This window comes from Pseudopipra pipra, chromosome 1 (genome assembly GCF_036250125.1).
Source record: "Pseudopipra pipra isolate bDixPip1 chromosome 1, bDixPip1.hap1, whole genome shotgun sequence".
Taxonomy (NCBI): domain Eukaryota; kingdom Metazoa; phylum Chordata; class Aves; order Passeriformes; family Pipridae; genus Pseudopipra; species Pseudopipra pipra.
In genome coordinates, this window is record NC_087549.1 from 128,327,392 (window position 1) to 128,354,480 (window position 27,089).

Here is a 27,089-nt window from a genome sequence, read left to right on the forward strand (position 1 = left end):
ACCATCATTTGTACCTGGTTTTAAAATATGCCTAGATTCAATCATTCAGTTTCTCCATTCCTCTTCTGTATTCTTTATGATTGTTAAGGTGCTTATGCATGCTTAATTACCAAAAATTTAGGGAAACAGTATTTTTAAAGTGATTTAGAAGCTTGTTATTTAAATTTTGCACAAGACTAAGAGCTACTGCAAATGACAAAATGGAAAATCTTAAAGCTAATCACCAGAAAACTATATTTTTGCATATCCCACACTTTGAACATTTAGCTGCTATTCAATAAAAGAAAAAATATTTAACTGTCAACACTTAAAACATAGTAGTGACTTTACCAAAAGATTAAATTCAGCTATTTGTCAAATACAGTGATCAAATCAACATTTGTACTTTCAGAGCAGTTAAATTATTGAATTCTGCAATTAAATATCAACATGATTTGTTACTGTGTTTCATTACCCGCTGTCTGTAACAAAATAGCCAACAGTGCTCTAGCTCCCCTTCCAACAGAAATAGAAGCCTGAGTGAATGACACTACATAAGCAACACTATAGGAATCATTTAAGAAATATAGTCTCTCATTAAGAATGAGGCTCATCAATAAGAATTAAATAAGAAGACAGAATGTTTCTTTTCATTATAAAAAGTATTCCAGAATGAAAGGACAAGTAATGTGCAGAAGAGCATTCACAGACAAATTTTTTTAGAGATATACAAGATTGTACAGCTCACACATAAGGTAATTCCATCTTCTATTTTATAATGTGATATCACTTTAAGCAGCTTTCCAGAAAGTAATTTTTTAAGTTCTAATAACACAATCTTGATTACATGACAGTAAATCTCCTTTTCAGCAATAACACTCATGTACAAACACACAGTCCATTGACATCATAGAGCTGATGAATCATTAACCTTTTTAGAATTCTTTCAGACTTCCAAACACTACTCAAAATTTCTTTACATTACAGAACAAGTAATACTGTCCTTGATCCACATGGCAAAATAAAATCAGTTTCTTTCAAACACTGATGCTTCTTCAGCGACCAAAAGTAATTAGATTTGCTTTTCTAACCTAAGTGCCATCAGTCTGCTAAAATCAGAATGATGACTTCCCCAAACTGTCTTACTTCATTCTCAAATAGCTGCCTTATTATACTTATCAGTCATTTATACCTGATTATTTTTTATCCTTTTTCCTAGAAAATTACACAAATGTAATGCAATTATTTCCATCCTTACCACATGTGTTGACATTAAATGTGATTTCTATATAATTCAAATCTAGATCCTTCTCTACAGTAAGAATTAAAAAAAAAAATTGTCCATAATTTTAACTCAATCTTTTTGTCCCAAGTCGTATATAAAACTTAGTGACAGCTTTAAAGAGTTTAAGATCTCTGACAGAGAAGGAGGCATTTACTCCTTCCTTAATTGCAAAAGCTAAACATAATACTGTTACAACCAGTAAAAGGGGTGGTCCTTAGCTGGAGAAAACAGACTAGATTACCCTCAATCATTGCTGATAAATACATGTCTGGAGTTTACTTTCTAGGAGTAGTTTGGACTAATGTATACAAACAACGAAACAAAACTCAGTTTTGTGAACAATACTTTCAAATAGGTAATTAGGTAGTGCTCCCTAAATACTTTCTATTCAAGTCTTGGGACCCAACAGCTGAAGCCTAAATTTGATCTAATAATACTCACGACAATGAAAAGTCTCAAAAATTATTAGAAACCACTTGTTAAGGATACGCAAGTATTTTAACTCAGAATTTTTCTTATGTTTGTTGAAAAGAGTCATTTGCTACTTTTGGGTTGTTAAGTGATAACAGAAATCAAAGGAGAGATCAAATTTCATCAATGTAATTTGATGACACCAATGACATCTAGCACAACCATAGTATTGCTTAAGATTTAGATGCCAAGTGTGTACAGGAGCAGATGTAATATTTGTTTTTCAGATGTACAAGGAACTAAACCCCACTTCATATCACTTCAACTGAGACAGGAAGGCAAAAGCAGTTTCAGAACAAAACCTTATTGTAGAAATATATCCATTTTGTTAAAAGTTTGAATTTCATTCCAAGTATATTTGAAACAATAAAAAGTTAAGATCATTACAGCATTCACCTGGGATGTGGAAGACTCTGAAGTCTCTGCCCAGTCAAAAACAGAGCAAGCACATTAATCTATTCTACCATAATCAGTGCTGTCATCACATGTGCTAGTTATTCCAGAATAACTAACTCAGTCTCTTCTGCAAGTTGCATCACTTCTATATATAAACGTTATAGTATTTATTGTACTACATGTCTACTAATTCTGCAGCCTAACTGCAGCAGGTCAAAATTGTTCCAACATACCAGGAAACAAAAAAACTTCAATGTCTTATAGTTTTTCAAGAAATCTATTTTCTGACTATTAACTAGCAACCATAATGAAAACCCACACAATATTCTGACTTTATTTCTTCTCTCGTAATCACAAATTGCAATAGAAAATGCCAGTAAAAAAAGTAGTTTGGTCAGATTAACACCACATTTTTAAATAATATAATGCTGTGAACACCTTGTCAAAATCTAGAATTGTAGATAAACAGATTATCAAATACATTCAAGCAAGAAGACGCAATTAATTAACGCTAATGAAAAAGATGAACTCTCCGCTTTTAGCAATTTCAAGTACCTTTATAATAATCATATTAAGGGATTAATATTTCCCTTATTTCCCCTTTAAAAATGAGGAAAAAAGGTGTTTTCTACTGCATGGTTTTAACTGACTTTTTATGTGTTAAATGAGACCTGCAGTACAAAAGGCACTTGATATAAAATCTAAATGCATTTTTGTCCAAATCTATCAAAAAAGTTACAATATGGAGATGAAGAGTTCCGAGGTTTTAAAAACAGCTGTATTTTCATATTCTTACCACAGGAATATTCTTTCATCTATAACAGACAAATATCTCATTTTAGGATCCTTAAAAATGCTGAATACAACGGTTCAACTTACTATCTACCTTCTTTTGCTATGCTGAAAAAATTATTTTGGTCCAATTACCAAAAACTTTAAAAAGCATTATTTTTATGACTCTTCAAAATGCACAGAGATGTAGATACAAAGCTGCTGCTTGGTAAATCATCAGCTGTGCTGATGATCAAAAAGAAGTTGTTCAGTCCCACTGAACTATCGGGAATTGCTGGTGCTGGAACACAAGGCAACCTAAGGGCTCACTACAAGCAAAAGCATCAGGAGGTAATCTTTAAGGTCTTTCTAAAAGCATCACGATTGTACAGACAGTGTGACTACTTAAAGCTTGAAAGGATAACAGAAGAAAGGATACACAACTTGTAAAGGCCATGTTTAGTTGGCATTATTATCACTGCGCCTCTGACCTATTTGGCATTAATTCAACCTCCCACCTCTTTGATGGGAAAATATGCTGAAGAAAATAAAAAAACTTGTAACCACTTTGCTTAAAATGCTTCCTGCCTTTCCCTAGTGTTCACAAAAATTCTGAAGTCTGGATCTACAGAATACCCCTAAGAGCTCCTTTTCAACTAAACTTCATTAAATCCTCATGTTCATATACTCTTAGATTACTGTATCATAACTCTATGTCTGACACCTCCTTGAACACCTTTAACCCTAAATGATAAGACCGGTTTAGTATGAATTTATACACATGAAACTCAAGAAGTTACAATTCTCACACCATTTACTGTTCTGTTAATGGCATCTATATAGTATGATTACAGCCAAGCTGTCTATTGAATGTATGTCACTATATACAGAAAACAATATTTTTTATTCCCTGATTTTAAAGTCCTTGTACTCTGTCAATAGCTTATTTTTTTATGTGACTGTCAATAAAATGAAATGAAATTGCAAACACTTCAAAATGCTAGCATTAAAACTATCCTTCTGAAATTTATATGACTGAGAGAAACAAGAAGACAGACCCAGTTGTTGCCTTGCTGCAGCTCTTCCTCCATTTCTCTGGGAGGGTAATCTTTGCGAAACAGGGTATCTGCATACACTAACTAAATCTACATATACTCTGAAACACGACCTTATTGTAAAAATCATGAAAACATGAACTTTATGGTAAACCATACACAAATCTGTGAGATCAGAGTATTCGAAACATTTAATTCAATCCTTAACTGGACCAACACTTTAAAATAAATACACTAATAATTCCATGCATCATAAATTCAGAACAGTATTTTTCTTTAGTAAATGGAGAGTACTAAAGTACATGATTTTGAAAAGTGAATTTTTATATTGGACAGCAGCAGACTACAGTATGGGGCACAATTAAAATGCAAAATGTTTTACTACACTGTAAAGCATGTAGTGGTGACTACACTATTGCTTTTAGCAAGAAAAATTTTATTCCCTGACATAAACATCAAAGTAAAGTAAGAAACAAAGACTGGGGATGGAAAAGAAACAGCTGAAATAATGTAGAACTTCTCTCATTTAATTCACAGCAACCAACCCAAGGGCAACAGCTGGCAAGTGTACTACCTACAGTTATGGCACATGCTATGACGCGTGCCAGACATTTTCTTCAGACACGCTGCAATCAATATGTCAAAAAACCTGACAACACAGTTGGGGGTGTCCTGCTATTACAAGATCTCACCACAAACCCATTTATCCAAAATGACAGATTAGTGCCTAAAGAAGACTTTTATAAAAAGAAATGACAATTATCTTCACACATAAGTAAAAACTCTGAAGAACAGCTGTATAAATTCAGTAAAAAAGACTTTTTTTTCTCTTTTTTGGCAGGGCGGGGACAGGACGGGGATAGACTGACATGTGAAATGAGAATTAATTTTTAATTGATACACTTATGAATTAATTACAGGCTGTTTAGACACAACAGAGAGTGGGAATTAAATTAGCATTACATGTATGCTACTGAGCAGTTTTAAAGGCAGTTACATTTTGAACGATTTATTTGCTCCACAAAGAATAGATTTTTGGATACGTGTCTGCAGACAAAAGGCAGCTTTTGGACAAGTGATGCAGGCCATATAGGTGATATGAACACTCCACAGCAAATGGTTTCTTTGGAAAGGAAACTGAATTTCTCACAATCACAAAACTTGTCAGTAAAGCAAGTAAAGGTGTATAGTAAGGTTCCGTGACTCCAGCTCTGAATGAGAACCCCTGCCTAACCCTTCGCCATGTGGCTGTTTCCACACAAGTGCTGGTAGAGTTGCTCCCAGATGAATTATCACCCCTCTTCTTCCATGGAAGACCTTATGTAATACTCCATTAATGGAAGCAAGCAATCCAACAGAATACAAATCATGACTGAACAGGCAGCCACTGCACCACGTACTCAAAAGGAAAAGGTGCTGGTACCAAACACAGAGGTGCAGAGGTAATTGAGCAGTATGCACAGCGATAAGCTGTCTTGTACTAGAAGAGCTAAAACTTAGCAGAGTAAGAGTGAATGGAGATCTAGACCCTGCCTGACTTTTAAAATGGAAGGCAGCATTAGCTTACACCCCCAACTATGCAACTATGCTGGCATGCAGCCACTTTGAGACTGCAACTGGAAGGTTCATCTTTACATGAAGGGGCCACACTTTGACCAACAGCTAAAAGTAGAGCAAGAGCACCCCTGCGAAGGGCGGGAGCCCTAGTGCCCTAAATAAGTTGGTTCGACTCAGGGGCAGCATTTTCATGGCTAGTAAATAACTTCATATTAAAACAGAGGCAGCTGTCATAGAAAAACCTTTCCCAGTCACCTGAAGGGTTCTGTGGTGGACAGAAATTTCGACTTCAGCAGAGCACAAAGGCACCACTCAAGGGTGTAAGAGCCCTCCCTGTGAAGCAGAACAGTTTCTGTTAACAGTCAACAAGGAAGGAGAAAAAAAAGTCTTCAGGGAAAGAACAATCAAATCGCCAATATCCTCATTACGTGAGTCCCTCAGTGGGACAACAGTAAGGTGTGAAAGGAGTGCATTTCCTTTCAAATAATTATCTACCGTGCTATAGAAAAGTAAAGAAAACATACTCATTTACAATACTACTTGAAATTGCATACAAAAACTATGAAGAAAACCCCTGTGGTATTCTAGCAGCTTTGTTTGAGCATTTCAGGACACCTGGCATCTTAGGTTTGATTCTAGGGAAAAGACAACTGCTAAGAATCAAAATCAGTTTGCAAGAAATGGGTGTATTACTCTTCCCAACTGCTGGTAAACATCACTGCATTGATTTCTATCCAATTCATAAATGGGAGCCTCTTCTTTCAATGCTGTGCTAGGAAGAGCATTTTATAAAAAACATAAAAGCTGAAATATTAGAACAAATTTCAGGACACAGCATGATGTCTGCATTCGCCCCAACCTATCTACTAAAGCAAACCTGCAAAAATAAAAATAAATTCTTGAATTTCAATGTGTTTACAAAACAGACTCACTTATCACTGGAATATATTTTTTAAACTACAAAGTAGCTGCATGTTAAGAGTACAAAGGACTTCTTATAATACAGTCTACACCCATGATCTGGGCACATAGTTACAAGGTACAGATTAAAGCCAATGATATAAACAGTAAACCTTGGCTCTATTAACTTAAATAATTCTCAAGGTTGCAAGCAATCTTTATATGATTAGACAGTAATTATCTCTTTAAATAATTATTAATTTATTTGTGGAAATCACCCGAGCTGAATGTTTAGGCCAACAGGAGCAAAAAGCAACTGCTGCATCGCATTTTGGTTTTGACTGCAACTTCTTGACGACTGGCTGCGTCTTCATATATTACTCATGCATTTAGAAGTAATAGAGTGAGTCAATGACCTCTGGGGGTAGTGCAGAAATCTCCAAGTTATTGAACATAGATACATATATAGATATAGATGATCATTATATCAAACTAAAGCTTCAAATGTTCCCAATTTTTTATAACATTTTTACTTGCTGCAATTACTTAAACAAATTAGTGAAAAAAGCTCTGATTTAAAATAGCACCTGCTCTTACTTATCATTACAAAATATCAAAGTACAGAAACAATACATCAAAATAAATGTTTATTTCAACTTGAAACTATATTAATATATTTACAAATTGATATACATATCTAGCAATGAAAAATACACATTTAACATCAAGTAAAACTCCAAACTGTTCAGTTTCAAATTGCTGCTGGGGAAATTTATATTTTTTTCACAGCCATCAATTACTTTCACCTACAGATACTGCTTATTTTTCTCTAAGACTTCACCTATTCGAACAGAACATCAAAACTGCTTTATGTATGCTTTTAAGTATTTATCATTAAAATCAATTGCGAAGAGCTAAACAATCAACCATAAGTGTGAAAAATTAACCAACATCTATAGTCAATTAGCTGGTACAGACTGTAGAACTTATCAGAACAAACCAGCAAACTAAATCTTCTCAATTAATCTAATTTATTTTACTGCAATAACAACAAAAGAAATCTACATATTGTACTCTTTGTATCCCTGGGACTATAGGGAATCTTTGCTTGTAACACAGTAAAATGAAGAATAGCAGCAATTACTTTTAAAGACATTTTGAACTACTGAAATTCAAGTGACTTCTGACCTATGGAACTGTTTTCCTGTACACGAAAGCCAGCTATAATCTTACTTCTTCTAAGGACACAGGTTTAGTAAACTTAAAGAATGAGAAAGTGATCTTCTAGGGATTCTAGTGTATTCCTCTTGAATAGTAGGCATTTAGAACTATCAGCAAAAGACAGTTACAGTTTTTTTTCCTTGTGAGTTATTATTAGACTGTGCCGGGGGGGGGGGGGGGGGCAGTAATCTATCGAGATTCTATAAAACTAACTTTTAGTCACTTACTGCATCTCAAATCAAATATATTCTGCACATTACTTTCCAAAAAGCATCATGGACACAGAGGAAGGAATTCTGCAAGCATATCAGGAAACCTAAATTTAGGAGCCTAACACTTGTGGTAGGCAATAAGATCTGATTAATGCCCTCAAAAGGCACCTGGAGTGTGAGTCAGCTCATCATAAATTAGGTCAACTAAACTGCTCTCTAAGCTCCACTGACAGTAAGGATTAGCTCTTCAAAAGTCCACACAGGTTTAGGGGTTAAGAGTACACATGGACACTTAATATAAGGTACCCGAACCTGAGGAAGAAATTCCATCCTCAGTTTTCAAACTGATGTCAAGCAAAGAACCAAACTACATCCCAGGCCATAAAGTATACTATTTTGAAACAATTTTCAGTTGAGTATGAGAAAACCAAAGGGGAATAAGGGAGTAATGAAACCACTTCCTAGCTGGAAAGGCATGCTAAACAGCTCAAAAAAATTCTAAATTAAGGGGGTCACATAAATGAAAGCCTACCTTCTTTTAATTTCAAGAACTGAAGTAGCCTACCTCATTTTCTTGGGAAACCTTAGAAAACAAAAGCAAAGTTCTAAAATGGTATAGGATATCAGGAAAAAAGCCCAAATTTATTAATGGAGAAAAAAACAGGTTTTGTTTTTTAACAAAATAGGTGTGCCTCTCTGTGTCAGTATCTACCCTATCTTCCAACCTCAAGAGAAAGAGCAACAAGACACAATACAGCCTCATCTTCCATGCAAGGCTGTTAAAATTCCATATATTCACCTAAATTATTATTCCTGAAGTGTTTCTTTAAAACCAGATCTCCTACATTCATTACACACATACAGTCTAGATTTTGAAGGAATTAGCGAAACAATTACTTGAAGATGTTCTAACTTCAAAATTGTTTCAAATTGTCAGTGAAAATTATGAGGAAGTTCAAGACTAGCTGTTTTCACTTGTAATGAAATGCCACGGACAATTCCTTTCCTCTTCCCCATCTCTCTGTCTTTTTGGTACAGCAAAAATACAGATGAAATAACCTTTCCTTTTATAAAGCCTCCTATTCTTACGATCTTATATCCCAGTTATGCAATCAATTTCATATACTCAAATAGCTAAGACAAAAATACATTAACAGAATATCCTAAAGCCCTGAAAATACAATGTACAGTATAGCTCCAACATCTGCACACTGATTCATTGTATCAGTATCTGCAGACCATGTTCTGTCCCACAGGTGTTTATATTTGCTTTGCTGAAGTAGAAGATGGGTATTACACCACTAAATATGATCCATGTAGTGTTACAAAAAAATTACCCCCCCAGAGTTGAAAAGTTTCATTTATTTTGAAGAAACCAAGTAAAAATTTTATTAAAGGCAAAGCACATGCTTTCCTCCTGCAATGAGAATGAAGGGTTGTATTACCTTCATGCACTGTTATTCCACAGTTGTCACACTGGATTATTTCATCAGCATCTTCACTGTTATCTCCAAGACAAACGCAACAAATCAAAATATGGTCCATTTTCTGGGAACTCCAATTTTGAGACTTCTCAAGGATCAATGAGTCCTAATATTGAAAAATGAAGACACATATGGATTACATCAGGAACTTCGATTTTATTTTAAAACAAAGAGAAGATCCGTTATTTGCCCAGTTTTTGAACAAGAATCAAAAAAAGATGGAAAATTATTTTCACAAGGCTATAAGTTTCTCTGTTGTCAAAACATTCAAACATTTCACCTACGAATACAAGAACTGGGATGGATGGATGGATGTCAATAAACCTATAAAGTTATAGATATGCTAAGATTCAAAGGCCAGAGAAGAGTTACTTCCTCAGAGAGAAACATGTATGCAAACCATTTATGTTCTACAACAAGGAATACCTAAGAAACCATTTAAAAGCAAAATTAAAAAAAAAAATGGCCACAGGTGACCTTCAAATGTTCCAATATTCAGAAAAGTTGCTTCATTTTGTTAAAATTTTAAATACAAGCCTGCCAAGTTTTCACTTACATATAATATAACAAATTATCAACTCAGCATGATTTTGTTGTAATGCAAATTTATATGGCTCCATGCAAAACTTCATGATTTATTAAAACTACGACAACTTATGTTGTTCTGACTATATACAGGAGTAAGGATTTGCAGAACAAGCACATTGCCCTGTTCTGACAACCTGCAATATGAACTACAGATCTTATATAGAATGTGGGTTTTAACAGAGATTTTTTCTAAGGAAACACAGAGGAGTGCTTCACAAACCAAATAAAGTTGTATGTAAATTTAATTTTCTTAATAAACACTCTCTAGGACTCTCACTATTTTCATTGTGAGATACAGCCACTGTATCTTCTGCAGTTTCATGGCCTCCGTGCAGTACAAATAGCAATAAATAGTTTCAAATCAGAGACTGAGAGTTCAAGCCTAAATGGTATCCATTCAAAATATCAAAGATGTGAAAATATTCCAAAACTTCTGCGGCATCAACACACAAAAAAAAAAAAAAATGAAAGATGCCATCTCAAATATCATTTTCTAATTCTAACTTCCCATTAATGACATAAAATACAGCACCAATACCATGCCTGAGAAACCATCTAGAAGTAGAAAAGAACATTCAAGCGGTTATGTTGCTTACAGGAAGGCAGCTAACCATGAAACATAAAAGATTCTCCACTACAGAGTTCAAACACCCTCCTTTTAGAACAAAGCATTTCAAGGAAAGCAATGAACTTGGACATTACTGTGGCCCACCATTACTCAAAATACCCTTGTTTAGCTTACCATTCACATTACAGATAGGCAAATGGCAGATTAACTGTGCAATAGCACAGGTTTCCCTGATGTATCTCACAACTCTACAGATATAACTTATTCTGAGAGTACGTTTGACTTCAACCGTTATTTGGCTTTGCTAAGAGAAGTTTATAAGGAAATTTGCAATCTCTACTATTATGGAAGCCCAAGGTCTGGTAATTAAAAAAAAGCAGAAAAACAAAACTGTTGCTTTAGATTGAATAAACAGGATTGCATTGCAAAAACGGCATTAAAATAAAAATAGCAGTCTGGGCAGTGAGAACATATGCAAACACAGACAAAAAAACCCCAACAAACAAGCAATGATGAAAGGACATCAAATTTTTGATCTAATGATAGGATCCCCATCCATCATGGTTTACCTTACGTGAAGACAGTCAACAGGTCAAATAAAACAGCTGAGTAACTTGTTTTTCTATGCAGACACAGAGAAGGAGTGATCTGGAAAGTATGCTGCTCTCCCCTGCTTTTAGTCCATATAAGCTCCTGAAAGACCCTACCTGTCTAAAACAAGGGAACATCTACATAGAGATAGGAACTGCTGCCAACTCCTGAACTAGTCCTGCTCCCTACTGAGGTGAGAGAAATGATTTCACTATGTAATGAATCACTATGTAATTGCCATTTCTGCGGTGTTAATGAAGAAAGTGAGCATTTCAAACTATATGCCCATAGACTCCTAATTTAAAGGGAAAAAAAATTAAAAATATAACGACCACCTCACTGAGAATAGGAGGATCCTATAAAGCGGTAGTAACTATAAAAACAGAAAAGCACCATTTATCTACTAACGATGCCTGACCTCAGGAAAGAAAGCCAAATTTTTATTCTGTGCATAATACAATAGAAAACCACATTGTATTTAATTACAGCACACATTAAAATATTGTATATGCTGAAACAAGAGTCAGCCCTAAGAGAGTTAACTAAGATAGGCCCCCTAACATCTACTCTGCCTCAGCTACCAAGACTCGTTCTGTTCTGCCCACTGGACCAAAATTTAGACGAATGCTAGAAGCAGTATACAATAGGCCTAGAGGTAATAAATTAGGATAAGGTAGGATAAGGTAGACATTTGAACAGGAGAAATAGGCCTGGAGGCAAGGCTTTCTCCAAGCTTCAGTGCGCGGGCTGAGAACAATGGAAAGGTAGAGAGGTCAGACCGATGAAGATGAGAAGAAGACCCCAAAACCCGGGCTGAAGGTCGGAACCCCCACCGAAATTGGGGGCCAAGAAAAGCACTGCCTTTATCTTCTGATCACTCTCCTAAATCTAAAGGCAAGAAAGAACCTCATGTCCATGAATACTAAGAAGCTTCACAGAAGATACATCAGAGACAGCTCTGGGCTTCTGAAACAGGTCTAATTTTTCAATTCAATGGAAATTACGGCCATACTTAAGAATACATAACTCACAGCTCGATTCTGACATGGGAAACAACTCTGAAATAAAACTGCCTATCTCTGTTTCAAGTTCTAATCATCAGTAGAGCACTTTCAGCTCCTGAGCCAAGAGAATGCAGGTAACAATACCGGAATCACAGAGCTTAAAAATGAAAGAATATGCCCATATAAAAAGTTAATAAAGAAAAATACCCTAACAAGAAATTTTTTTTCAATCCCAATTATTACCACTAATTAAAATAGCACAGCTCATTCACTATCATATATATATATACAATACATATCAAAGTATCTGAAATGGACACAGTTGATTCTTTCAAATACTCTGTAGTTCCCTGTCATTTTACACATGTAAATAAAGTTTTAAGGGAACAGCAGAACTCTAAATAATGCCATATCCCTATTATTTCTTAAATGTTACGTTGATATTACAATTCTTTCCTGAAAATTGAATCCTGAAAAAGAATACAGCAATTCTTTTAACTTTGTTCAAAATTTTGCTACTGCAGGACATGAAGTCAGCCATACTGACAACCTGATATCTTAATTTTTCCACAGGCACAACCTTCAAAGCAACACTAATTGTGCATAGGGAAAAAAAAGGTTGCTATATTAAACACTTATATATATTTTTCACATTATGCAATCAGAAAATATTTAATATAATAATCATAGTTCCCAAATGCTTTTTAGTATGGTAAGAAATTAGTTCATTTGTGACTATTATAAGCAAACCCAACATAAATTATCATAATTATTCTATTTGATTTTAAACCCAGTGTGCATATTTCTTCACTTAAAATTCTTCTATTAGTGAACTTAGTGTTCAGACTTTGATATCTGTCACAAAAAAGGGCTAGGATAAAGAATAACATATCTTTTATCTATTTTATGATTATGTCACAGATGCCTTTAACTTTTAGAACATTACAGATATGCAGCATTTACACTCAGACAGAACTAGAAGTCTTGCTAATACATGTTGGTTTGCGTACTGGACCTCCTATTTTATTTTAGCGCTAATCCAACCTCCCTAAAGCCAAGAGAAGTCTCTCTATTGACTTTAGTGGCATTATGCTAGCCAAATGGTCCAAGCAAGGTTATTTCATACGCACTACCTATTTAGCATAATTTTGTTGCTTCACTTATTCACTTATTATTGTGTTGTAAACACAATTCCAGCCAATCAGTTTAACTTTTCAAATTAACAGAATAGCTACTGGGGAGTAGTTTCCATTTGTCAAGAGATATATTATAGAAAGTTGGTTGCACTACCTCATTACTCTTGCTTTGTGAAAGAGCCAGGCTATCATTTGTCAATTCCTCATCATCTGCATTATTCCTGTTAAGAACTTTACTCTTCTTCTTCTTGGATCCTCCATCACTAGCCGTGCTGCTATTATCTTCTTCATTACCTTCCTCATCATTGTCATCCTCATCGCTTCCACTCCCATCATCTTCATCATCCTCATTATCTCCATCACTCCCTTCTTTTCGCAGAGCATTTTTTCCTTTTTTTTTCTCAGCAGTAGGCCGCCAGTCATTGTCATCTTCGCTATCATAGTCATCCATATCATTTAGTTCTTCCATCGATACAAAATCCAGCAGAGGTCGGTTCCTGCGCAAATTCCATTTTTTTGGTTCATTTGTTTGCTCATCAGCCACAGCATCAGGCTCACCTGCTTTCTCTTTCTCTTTCTTCTTTTTTGGCTTTTCTTCTTCATCTTCTTGCTCTTTCTTTTCAGCTTTAATTACCTCTTTCTCTGCTGTTGGCACCTCTTCTTCAGTGGAGCTTTTTGGCTGTTGCTCTTCTACTTTCTCTTCTGCTGGTTCTTCCTCCAAGATATTTTCTTCTGATTCAGTACAGGAACCTTCACCACTGTCCTTTGATGCATCTTCACTCCCATGACCACTTCCTTCAGAATCTGTTGAGCATATGAAAATTTAAAAAAAGTTCCGACACAAATGTACCCCCAAAAATAAAATCTGTTGAAGCAAGTTGTTAAACAAAAGAATGATGCCTGTTCCTCCCTTATAAGGTATTCCACCTATTTTTTCAGCTGGTATCCAAATATTGCTATTTCAAGTGGTATGTTGAGAATCTGTTAAACATGAATGCATTTTAAGATGCCAAAAAAAAAGATGGTAGAACTTATTAAATGAGCATTATATGTTCCTTTGAACTGCAGCTCATATTAACAATAAGCAGTAGCACAGAGTAATCTACATGTGAAGTCACACCTTAAAGAAACAGCATTCCAGTTTTTAATTTCTGTAGGTATTTTCTACATCTTCAAAATAAAACAGCTATCCAACAGAGAGAAATTACAAAATGAAGAGTTTACATAACAAGTACTAGTAACAGTATGGATAATCCCATACCTTCAATTTTAGTACATTTGTCTTTCTGGGTTTGAGGGCTCTTTTAATTTCCAGTGTTATTTCACTTATTAATCCCATATAAGCTGTGCCTCATTCAGTGTTGCAGCTGCACAACAATGCATAAATTCTACCCTTATGCCACTCATGGTATCATTCTATGTGTACTCACTATTTCCATTAATTAACACAGGTCAACTGTGCAATAGAAGAGGATTTGTACTTAAAAACTCATAAAAATAAGACAATTTTACTATAAAGTACATGTAAAAAATATTGGAAAATGAAGTGAACATGTTAAATTTTATAAACATCATCCACCTTTACTATTTCTCATCTTATGGGCACCTACTGTTTTTCATTCACAGTACTAGTTTTATTGAAGGAAAACTCAGAAAATGTGTTTTAAAATAAACAAGAAAATATAAAGTTGCTTGATCCAATGCAGGGATCTATTAGGCAATGGTTACAGTCTTCAGTTTGCTCAAAGCCATTACCAAGTTTTTGATCCAGTCATATAGATGCAAAGATGAAACATGTTGATGCTTGCAAATTAAAAAAAAATTCTTAATTGCTTTAGCTACCACCCAAAAATCTCCACCTCTCAGCATCACCTTACACAGAGAATTTCTGTGCACATCCATCTCTATATAAATCCAAATCAACAAACATTGGGGTCAGTGTGCTACACATTTCACATGGCGTTTATTTCCACCCCACAGAACACTGCCAATGATTAGCCAATTGTCACTTCAATATAATGGTCAGTTTTGTCTTCGTCTGCATATAACTGCGCATGGAACTGTTTGGTGAGAAGATTATAAAATTATACACAAAAATAATCCATCAGTGCTATTATGGATCAGGACATTGATGCTATCCATCCCCTCACAAGCTAATAGAAACTAAAAGTTTCCAACAAATGTTCTAAACTTTAGAAACCCAGTAAAAAACAAGTTATTTTACAATCTTTTGAGAAGAGAGTAATTCAGTCAGTTACCTACACCTATCAGCCTTACTAACTGTAGTAATCAAAGTAAAACATAACTAACTGAAGTTCAAATAGTTGAACTCTCATCGGACATGCACAAAAATAAAAAAACAGTATTAAATACTATGAAGTCTAAAAATTTATTTTTTAATTATAATAACTTTGTCTGGATACAAAATCACAGAATTATAGGATGGGTAAGGCAGGAAGGCACCACAGTGGGTCCTCGGATCCAACCTCCCTGCTTGAGCAGGGTCATCCTCGAGCGCATGGGACAGGATTGTGTCCAGACAGTTCTTGAATATCTCCATGGAAGGAGACTCCACAACCTCTCTGGGCAATCTGTTCCAGTGCTGGGTCACCTGCACAGCAAAGAACTTCTTCCTCATATTCATGTGGAGCTTCCCGTGTATGTTTCTGCCTGTTGCCTCTTGTCCTATTGCTTGGCAACCATCGAGAAGAGCCTGGCTCCACTCTCTTGACACTCTCCCTTTCAAATACTTACAGACATTGGTGAAGTCGCCTCTTAGTTTTCTCTTCTCAAGGCTGAACAGGCCCAGATCCCTCAGCCTTCCCTTGTACAAGTGAGTGCATCCAGAGAAGGGCCAATGGTGAGAAGGCTGCAACACTCCATGGAGAAAGGCTCAGAGAATTGGGGTTGTTCAGCCTGGATAAGAGAAGGCTGCAGGGAGACAGAAAGAGAAACTTTTACCAAGGCCTGTAGTGACAGGAAAAGGGGAACCAGTTTTAAACTGAAAGATGGAAGGGTTTAGATGAGACACAAGGAACATTTCAATGAGCATGGTGAGACACTGAAACAGGTTGCCCGGGGAACCTGTAAGTGCCCCATCACTGGAAATATTCAAGGTCATGTGGGATGGGACTTTAAACAACCTGGACTAGCAAAAGATGTTCCTGATGAGGCAGGGGGTTGCCTAGATTATCTTTAAAGGTCCCTTCCAACACGAACCATAATGTTGTCAACAGAATTTTGGGGTTTGGATATGTGTTGGTTTACAGGACACCAGGCCTGCTGGCAGCAGATACAGCACAACTGTCTCAAAGAAGGAAAAAGGATCTTTGCAGAGTAGTTAGCAGGGCTCATTAAAAGACTTTAAACTAGATCAGAAGGGGGAAAGGGACAAAACCAGGTTCACTAGAGACATACCTGGGGGCAGCACACCAATGTTTGAGGGACAGAGTGCTAGCAAAGTCCTTTGGTCTGTGGCCTCTACGGAGGTAGGGAATGGAGATCCATGTAGCAGTAAAGATACAAGGGTTTTGATGTGTTAGAAAACATGGAAGCAACTAAAAATAGTCACGTAAGACTTAGGGCTTGTCCCCCCAAAAAAGTGGTGAGATCAACAGTCCAACTGAAGTGCATCTACACCAATGTACATAGCCTGGGTAAGAAATAGGAGGAGCTGGAAGCCGTTGTGCAGCAGTAAAACTAAGACATAGTTGCCATCACGTAGACATGAGATGACAGACAACTGGAGAGCTGTAATGGATGGCTATAAACTCTTTAGAAGGGGCAGGCAAGCAATGAGAGGTGGTGGACTAGCACTGTATGTTAGAAAGTGTTTTGACTGTTTAGGGCATAATGATAGGGACAACAGGGTTGTTTAAGGGTAAGACTCAGGGGGAAGTCCAACAAGGTGGAGTCTGTTAAAGACCACCCACCCAGGATGAAGAGAAAAGCAAAACAGTCTATAAGCAGCTGGGAGAAGTCTCACAATCACTAGCTCTCATACTCATAGGGGACTTGAACTTACCAGATGTCTACTGAAAACAGCAGAGAGGAAATGGTCTAAGATATTCCTGGAGCATGTGGAAGATAACTGTCTGACACAGCTGGTGAGGGAGCCTAGTAGGGAAGGCTCCCCACTGGACCTGTTGTTTGTGAACAGAGAAGAACTGACATGATGGCTGTAAGCTGTCTTGGGCAGAGCAAAACTGAAATGATAGTTTTTAATTCTCAGAGAAGTAAGGAAGGCAGTCAGCAGAACAGCTGCCTTGGACTTTCGGAGAGCAGATGCTGCCTTGTTGAGAGGCCTGGTTGACAGAGTCTCTTGGGAGGCAGCAGAGGAAGACTGGACATTCTTCATGAAGGAAATCTTAAAAGCGCAGGAGCAGGCTGTCCCCATGCGCTGAAAGACAAGACAGTAGAAGATTGGTCTGGTTGAAAACAGAGCTGAGAGCTTTGGTTGGAATGCAGGAAAAAAAGGACAGTTTATGGCCTTTGGAAGAAGGGGTAGGCAACTCAGGAGGACTACAAGGATGCCAGGAGGGAGAAAATCGGAAGGGCCAAAGCCCAACTAAAATTTAATCTGATTACTGCCATAAAAGACAATAAAATATGTTTCTATAAATACATCATCAATTAAATGGCTGAAGATAATCTCCATCCTTTACTGGATGTGGGGGGAAACATAGTGGCAAAGGATGAGGAAAAGGCTGAGAAACTAAATGCTTTCTTTGCCTCAGTCTTTAATAGCAAGACCAGTTGTTCTCCAGGTACCCAGCCTCTTGAGTTGGAAGGCAAAAAGAGGGAGCAGAATGGAGCACCCAAAATCCAAGGGGAAACGGTCAGCCTGACCTCAGTGTCGGGGATGGTCATGGAGCAATTATCTTGAGTACCATCACGTGGCGGGTGCAGGACAACCAGGGTATGAGGTCCAGTCAGCATGGGTTTGTGAAAGGCAGGTCCTGCTTGACCAACCCAATATTTTTTATGACAAGATGACCCTCTTAGCGGATGACGGAAAGGTTGTTGATGTTGTTGACAGGTTCTGAGTGCTTATGTGCCCTACTTGTCTCACTGTAAATAAGGTAGTATAGGGTCCTGCCATGTCAAAATTAACTGGATTTTTAAGTTAGCTTTTATTATTTTCTCTTATTTCCCTACCATAAGTCCATTGGAGAAATTTGTTTTGATGCTTAAACTGTGCTGTTGAGTTTCTAAATATACTTAAACCTCTTGTCAATTTAAGCTTCCATTTTATATTTTGTGGAGAATCTTAGTCTGAGTATAGTTTGATCTTTAACAGCACTCTAAATTACCAACAGTGATTCTTGTACATCAATACTATGCCATGCAAACAATTTAAAGCAAAGAACAAATGAACACTATTTTCATTCACATCTCTCCTTCAAACTCTCTCTGCCTTCTGTCTGCACATTTTGTTTCATACTCTCCTTTCTGCATTCATATACACACCAGAGATACCTATAGCAAGGTCTGAATGCACCCACTGTGATAGGTGCTTTTCCAGAAAAAGCTATTCTGTGATAACAGCAATTTTTTCAGGTGTTCTTCTGTCAGCTGTACTTTTACTGAGGAAGAGGCTGTAGTATACAATTTTCTCCTTGAAAGAAATGCTTAAAGAATGGCTATTTCAAATTGGCAACCATATCATGTCATTTCCTATGGGAAAGAAGTCAAGCTACTCTAAGTGAAAGATGGGGCCAGATACATCATCAAATAGTGAAGAATATAGAGTTCCACTGAGAACAAATATGAAAGATAACAGTCGGGAGAAAGACATCATTTATTCCTCTACAGCTTGTATTCTTAGCTTTACTAAGCACAACAGCAGGTGGCAGTCAAATCCAAAGAGGATAACTCCGAAAGGAATTCTCCATAACAGAACACTATGCTACAGACTTAACATACCAAAAAAAAGTATAATAAAGAAACACTCCACTCAGCTGTGGAGTCTTGTATGATACGTACTATGCACAAGACTTCAGGGTAAAGCTACTAAAATCACTACAGCAGTCAAAAAGAAATCCTCCCAGGGTTTTGCAGGACCATTTTACAAACAACTCTAAACATGATACCCCAAAATTTTTTTTTTTTTTTTAACATTCTAAGAAAATCCATCTATACAGAGAGTAAATGCTGCACAACATAAGTACATAGCCAACCACTCACAGGAGACAGTCTAATTCTTCAATGCAGTATTTAGCTTAACAAGCAGCTCTGTAAAAAGCAGATTTATTGTTTAAGTGAACTCTAAACGATAAGCTAGTTAAAGGTAATCATGGACTCAATTTTGGACTTGCCTCTTCCATTAATAAAGCTTAACCAACTCCAAATAGTAGACAAGAAGCATTTGGAATCACATTAGAAAGTTCTTTTATTTGCACTGAGTCCTATCTGGTTGAGTCTTACCTGCATGCTCTAAGCTGCCTACCAAGAATACAATCAAGGATCCTGGAACATTGAAAAGTAGTGAAAAACCTGAAAAACTAAGCATGCAATATAGAAAGAAACTACCAAGTTATTACTGCTAAATAGTATTGTTCAATAATAACCTATGGTCACCATGTGACAAGTTATCCAGCCCACAGAAGCCTTCACAATACCCTCTTTTTGAGGGCAGTAATAAAAACCATGATACAGGTGAGGTTAATGTCACTCAAGCACCACCACCTTGCCTATCGGTCCTTTAGCCTCTTTCTTCCCTATCACAAGGCAAACAAGTCTTTCACATGGTGAAATTCTCTAGGTATCTCTGCTAAAACACCATGTTACATACCATGTACAACCCCTTATCCAGGGTGTTTGCATCCTGACAGATGGAACAGCCTCTGCCCATAAACTTCCTTACAAGAACAACTCCAGACTCACAAAAACTCCTTTGCACATGTGCTATACCAAACATGTAAAATCAGCTGTACTTCTCCAGAATACCTTAAGGAAATGTTTAAACTAATTAGGAAGTTACAACATTAATAACTGGATGTTAAAAAAAGGCAGGAAAACCTAGATCATACATGGAAAATAGGAAGTTTTAAACTGCCAAAGACAAAGTTGTGTAACTGGTACATTTGTCTATTAGATTAAAGACACAGAAGTCCATTATGCTAAGACCGATATAAATATAAGCAAGAACTGAAAAGGCTTAATACCTCACTTTCAACATAAGTTCAAAAAAGAGAATTTAACACCAGTTAGATATACCCCCCCCGGCTTTCTGTGCTATTTTGCCACGTATGATGATCAAACACTGGTAGACTACTGGCAATTCAACACCAGTAATGCTGGCAGTTAAAGAAATTGAACTGTCCAAAGTAAAATGATTAAAAACACACAAACCCAAAACAATAAAGACTAAGATCCTACTCTCTATGGAGAGAAAGATGTTTCTCAAATAATGTTTTGAAGGGAACTATCTAATCTGTAGTAACTGCAGCTGTTGACTGGTCAGAGCAGGAAATGAAAATGACCACTGATTCCCGATTACAGGTTTCAGAAAACAAGTATTTAGTTTAATAGAAAAAACAATGGGAAGGGAACATAAAGGAAAGTAATTTAGTAAGCAGTTTCTTCCCCTTTACACTAGCAGTAATTATATTATATGGCATTTCAGTAGATTTTTATTCGAGTCACAAAACCATTCAAAACTAAAGGTTGCCAATTTTGACTTAAGTCATTAGGAAGTGCCTTATTGACAATGTCATAACACAGATGAAACTGGTTGCCCTACCTCTTGAAGTTCCTTGACATTTTCCAGTTTCCTCATTTGGGATAAAGTACTGCATAGCCCATGACTTTCCTCAGCAAAGCTGCAGTCCTAAATAATCCATAAAACTGACTTCCAATACAAATAATTGAATAATAAGCTAAAATATATATTTAAAAAAACCCCAAAAACTAAGAGTTTTACATCTTGTACAGGGGAAATGACGTCTTAAAAGACAGATGAATGTGCATTTGGAACAAATTGAGACTAAGTCTCTGACGCCCTGTAACAAGTACGTGCTCCTGAAACACTTGAAACATCGCATCCTCACTGAGCATGTCTAGACCCTCAGAGGAGGCCAGGCTACAAAAAGACCACCCCACCAAGCTGGAGTAACTAAAACACAAAAGAATCTTCTCCATGTGGCAGGGAATACACAGGAGATGGACACACACACACACAAAAAGGGGAAATGTAAAAGAAAGTAAAGTAGGAGTAGTAAAGTAGGAGACCACAAAAATCCTGTTTAAGACTGAGTGAACAAGCAGAACGACACTGAGCCAATGAGCAAGGGGTCTGTAAGGGGCAGACAGACTGGCAAGACAAGGCATAAAAAGTCACAGTAGGGCAAAAACAAAGAAAAATAATGTCATTCCATCACTAAATCCACCCTGTACAGACACTGTAATGCAGCCTAGATTTCTGTTACATATCTCCTCTGGTGTAAGTAAGCACACGGAATAACAGAAATCTCAGTGTTTCCAAAGGGAATGAAAGTTGGAAATGCTTGTCAGTCACTCCAAAGTTTTGCTTCAAGTGGCAGACGTTTGTACAGACAAATATTTTACTTGAAAGGAAAATAATCCAAGAGAAAATAATGCTTGCATTTTCCGTTTTCTCCACTGGAAAAAGCCCTTGTGAATTCCACTCTGAGGAATTACACATTAATATGTAATTATGTGATAATTTACCAATGACTAACTCATCAATATTTTCTTTTACCTTCACTGTTTACTGAAAACACCTTACAACTTTACTGTTGCATATCATTTAAGTTTAGACTCAAAAACAAATGTATTAGTTTCTTCAGTACTGTTTATCACTAGAGTATTTTGATGTTTTGTAAACATTTCTTTATATTACAACATTCTGTACAGGAAAGCAAAAGCAGAATCTTCATTGTGCTAACAGGAAACAAATTACAGAAAGGTAATTATATTTGTAACTTTTTATTTCTAGATCAAGTCACAGGTTTTTCAGAATACCTAATATATGCATTTATGTAGATCATTACATGTTTTAAACAGAGCTCCTACTGACTTCAGTTGCAATAATGGTACATAATACATATGCAAGTCAGGCTCTGCACTCAACACCAAAAAAAAAATTACCAATGTGTCTAAAAATTTGAGTCTACAAGACTTGTAGCAGAAGTGGTGACAGGATCAGTTCTTCAAGGCAGCAATCAGCTATGCTCTTCTTAGCTACGCTATAAGAGAGAGCCAGTCCTTAAATTCACATATTATTATTGTTCAGGGACTACACTACATTTCTCTGCATCATTTCAATTTTAGTACATGTGCTGACGAAACTGAGTTCACTGGTAGGAGAGAAGAAAAGTGGTAAATCCTTGCTTTGGAGTTCTGCTGGGAATTACTCTACACCTATACTCTGATTTCTGACATCAGTATATCTCCACCTGCTCTCACTGTAGGAAAAAAAATCAACAAAAAAACTTCCAAAGCAAGCTCTGCTTAACTTAAAAGCCAAACTTCAAATAACCTTCAGTTGTGTATATTACAGTACCATCATTTCAACTCACATATTTGTACATTCCAACTCCAAAGGGACAGGTTTTTTGATTGATCCCACATTAAGATTACATATGACAATCTTTCTTAAGGAACAAATTATTCAGGATGTTTACAAAAAACAGAAGAATACAGTACTTTAGAACATGGCATTACTACTAGAAACAGAGAAGCCACTAAAAAGTGCTTCGTCCAATATTAACATGATGAAAAGCCTGAAGGCCTGAAAACTATTTACATTAAGTAAATTTACAAAAATATAACAGTTTTAAAATCAGTTTCCCTAAAGAGATGTCAGAATGTTGAGATCTTTAAAGCGGTAAAGGCAGTAACCGACTGTTGGTGTGACCTAAATCCAAAAGAAAAGAAATTAACTACACTGTAAGTAAAGGCCACATCTCCTATGGATTTTTTGGTGGAAATGGAGGTTAGGTGATTTGAAATATTTTCTGTAATGGAAAAAATTTACCAAGGCACCAGGACTCCAAATACAAAAATTCAGAAATGCCAATTCCTTCCTAAAAGTATTTAATAACAACTTCTCAAATACTTACTGCATTGCACATTCCCAGAAATTTGGCAGAACAATGAACATGTGTAAAAGTTTAAGTGTTCAGAGCTCAGTCCTCATAGATTTGCACAGTATCATGTACTAGCATATACCACTGGAGATCCTAAATCTCATACATATGGACATCACACAATCATCAGGGAGAAAACAACTTCAGAATTCTTTTAATTCAGTATTTAAATAATTCTTTAACTTTTAACTTTCAAATTTGTTTTGTTATTTTAAACACCTTTATGTGTATTTGTGAATGAAATAAACATATTGTAGAGCTGCAGAACTACCATACTTACAGGACTTTTCTGAGTGCATAAGTAGAATTTATGCTCGTTTTCAAAGCACTTCTAACTGATTCTTCCGACACATTAATTTCCTTTTGCAAGCAAACTATATCATGTCATTCTGAATTCAAACACATACTAAATACTGATTTGCAACAGGTTGCACATGGAGAGACCTCTACAGTCATTAAAAGAAGAAAAAGAGCAACATCTCTGAGTGTACTGGAAAAAGGCACATTAGGCTTTGAAGGTTCAAGTCATAGTGAGAAAAAGGAAAACCTCTTTTTTATTAGCAACAATATGGAACTTGTCTAGTAGGGCTGCTTATGCGCATACACACAAATTCCTTACATATATATATATATATATATATATATATATATATAAACTTTGAAATTATTCATTTTATTTATATGTATGTATGTGTGTGTGCACATAAAAAAGTCCTTTTATTTCATCACTTCTTCCATCCAAATCTAATGGACTAAGTACAACCAAATTTAAGAGTATGTCATACCAGCTTCCTTTTAAATCAGCACAGATATTCTGTTTCAAATATCCTGCACCTATTCATTTAATTTGTATTACATGTAAGAAATATTTTCTTTTTCTTTCCACTGAAGAGGTTATTTGTAATAACTTTCTATTCCCCAACTTCTCCAAATGCTCATAACTTTCTTCTTTCACACTGAAAAATCTTTGAATATAGTGTAAAATATCAAACTCTCTTGCTATTTCAAAGTGTTTTCACTAAATTTTAAACTTTACTAAACAGAACATTCATTTCTCCTATCAATAATAGATATAGGTTCAGAAATGCTAAAACAACACTGTATCAGATATATGAACACAAAACAGCAATTAGAAAAACATTTTTTAAGTAGAACTTGAGTTTTTCTCACACACTCATTTCAATTCGGTGTCGCATTTTTCAGGGAAAATCCATTCAACTTCCTCAAAATGAAACTGAGATTGACTCTAAAGGCTGGATGCTGACCTGACCCCCAAGCATACATACAATATCCTAGAAGTCAAAAAGGATATCAATTACAAATGAATATTCTGCATTTACACATTGTTGAGTCAGGAAGCTGTATTCATTATTTTTAATTAATTACTGTCTTTTTGATCAACTAATATACTGCTCTGAATTCTGTGTTCATCACCCATACTCCCTTTCCAAATCTTTTCCCTTAAGTCCTATCTACACTGCTGTTCCAGAACAGGGAGGTTTTCTCTGGTAATTAAAAATCATTTCCTTTTACGGCAAATTGTACCTTACTCAAAAGAAAGGATCAAAAATCCCCAGAACAAAATTAAAAGAGTAAATGAAACAAGTCCCCAATAGTCTTAGCATGAAATTGGTAAGGTTACATCAGTTTTATTCTCTCATGCCATTGAAGCCTGCTTCTACCAGAACAACTAAGGAAAATATGTCTAAGCTTGGGGGATAAAGGGGAAGAAAAAAAAAAACAACCCATAAACAACCCCCACCCCTAAAAACCACACCAGGAAAAGCAAACCAAACAAACCAAAACAAACCACAAACAAGGAGCATTAACGCATATCTTAAAACTGACACTGGATAAATTATTATTAAGCATTTTTAAGTTCACCAATACAGAGGACCTGGCCAAATGTTAATAAATAAGCCTTTAAATGGAGATGGGGAGTATTTTTGCTCTGTAAACCACATGAAAACATATACATCAGCATCCCCAGTGCAGAAATAACAAAGTGAAGTTATTTGATAAGCTGCTTTTGTTATATGTTAAACATCCTATATCTCCCTCATTTCCCCCAGCATGTGCCACAGAACATCTAACGTGCAGTTTACTGACAAACATGGTCCTGCCCCTTCTTTCCCTTCCCTCCAACTATTCTTGAATTTATTAATTTTATTTTGACATCTTGTCTATTTTCAGTTTCTGTGAATGTTCACCAAAGATACAGGAATCTGCATATATAGAAAAGACTGCAAAACAACACTGGGGCAAGGACTTCCACCTAGTATGAAATGCACACACCTTTCTGTATAACTATCTGAATAGACATCTTAAGTTTACCTATTGTAAAAAAACAATAAAAGCCTGAACAGATTGTCTTTCTGCTTTAGGTTCTTACTCACCCACTGGAATTAACCTTGAGAAAAAGGCAAGTTCCTAAGTTCACAACCAACTATTATCCAGACTTCTTCAAAACAAAATGGCTTTAGGTCTTTCTTATTTCAATACAAACACAGTAAAAATTTTAAACAAATCCCTACACTGAAGAAATAAAAACCAATAAATACACCTAAGGCAATCTGCACAGCAGCTACGCAAATGCTTCTACCAAAACCTGTTTGATAATCATGAGACTTCTGCTGAGAAAAAAATCATCTCAGTTGAACTACTGACTTCCAGTTATGCAATCATGTCACTCCCTTCAAGGGGCTCCAAGTCCCAACAGTTCATGACAAGCATTCTGTCTCCTGTATAATATTAAATAAGCAACCATAAACCAAAAATGAGAAAATTCTGAACCAAGGAGATGAGAAAGCATATTTACCTGAAGCATCTCCAACTTTAAAATCACTGTCATCAGAGCTATCATAATCTAAAGCTTCCAGCAGCGAAGCTGCCAAAGGCTTCACTTGTCTCCTCTTCGAACTGCGGTCCACTGCAGGGAAAAAAACCACAGTGTTGTTATAGGGTGGCACAATGAGGATTCAGCATCGCTACGGGCATTTAAATCAAAAGGCAGCACGGCGGTGACAGGCAGGGCAGTCCCGAGCGCAGCGCGGGGACAGCCGCCCGCACAGGCGAGGCAGGGCAGGGTCCGCCCGGCGGAGCGCGGGTGCTCCCTGCAGGCACCGGCACGGCACCGGCACCGCGGGCACGGGGAGCGCTGGGCGGGCACTGGAGTGGCCGGACACCCCTGGAGCCACCAGCATCCCCAGAGGAAGCGCCTCGGCGTGATCCGCCAGCGACTCGAGGCAGGGGGGACGTGCAGCCGGGACCGCGGGACGCCCGAGGGACCGAGGGATGCGCCCGCTCGCCCGAGGGCGGGGACGCTCCACGGGCAGCGCGACAGCTCCGCGGGGCAGGGCCGGCAGGGTCGGCGCGGGTGACTTACTAAAGGCTGCGCGGGTGTGCGGCAGGCGGGCGGGGCCCTCGGGAGCAGCGCCGCCGAGCCCCGGGCCCCTTCCCCAGACAATGGACACGGCGGCGACCCGGATGCACACCCGCGCGCGCCCGCCCCGCCGCGCACGCGCCGCCCCAGCGCCTGCGCAACGCGTGGCGAAGCCGAGGAGGGGCCGTGCCCGGGCCCGACCCGCGCCCGGAGGCGGCCGCTGTCTCATGGTCGGGATCGCCCCGGGGGGAGGCACAGGCAGTCCCGGGAGCGACGAGCGCCGCTCACAAGGGCTCAGAGCAACGCCATTCGTTCTCAGGGGCTGCCTGCTCAGGATCTCTTGTATTACCTCAAGAACCTACTCTGGCACTTTTCCG

At 37.2% G+C, this 27,089-nt stretch overlaps 1 protein-coding gene across 4 annotated transcripts in view; it reads right to left on the reverse strand.

Moving 5' to 3' along the window:
* Nucleotides 1–26,874, reverse strand: part of PHF14 (PHD finger protein 14) — a 156,169-nt gene extending 129,295 nt beyond the window's left edge. For all 4 annotated transcript variants that reach the window (XM_064676454.1, XM_064676448.1, XM_064676451.1 and 1 more), the window contains exons 1-4: nucleotides 26,716–26,874; nucleotides 26,149–26,259; nucleotides 13,373–14,022; nucleotides 9,293–9,437 (exon numbers count right to left, since the gene is read on the reverse strand). In XM_064676454.1, the coding sequence (XP_064532524.1) occupies nucleotides 9,293–9,437; nucleotides 13,373–14,022; nucleotides 26,149–26,259; nucleotide 26,716 (907 nt within the window). In that variant the 5' untranslated portion in view covers nucleotides 26,717–26,874. The remainder of the gene's footprint in view (nucleotides 1–9,292; nucleotides 9,438–13,372; nucleotides 14,023–26,148; nucleotides 26,260–26,715) is intronic.
* Between the last annotated feature and the right edge of the window lie 215 nt (nucleotides 26,875–27,089).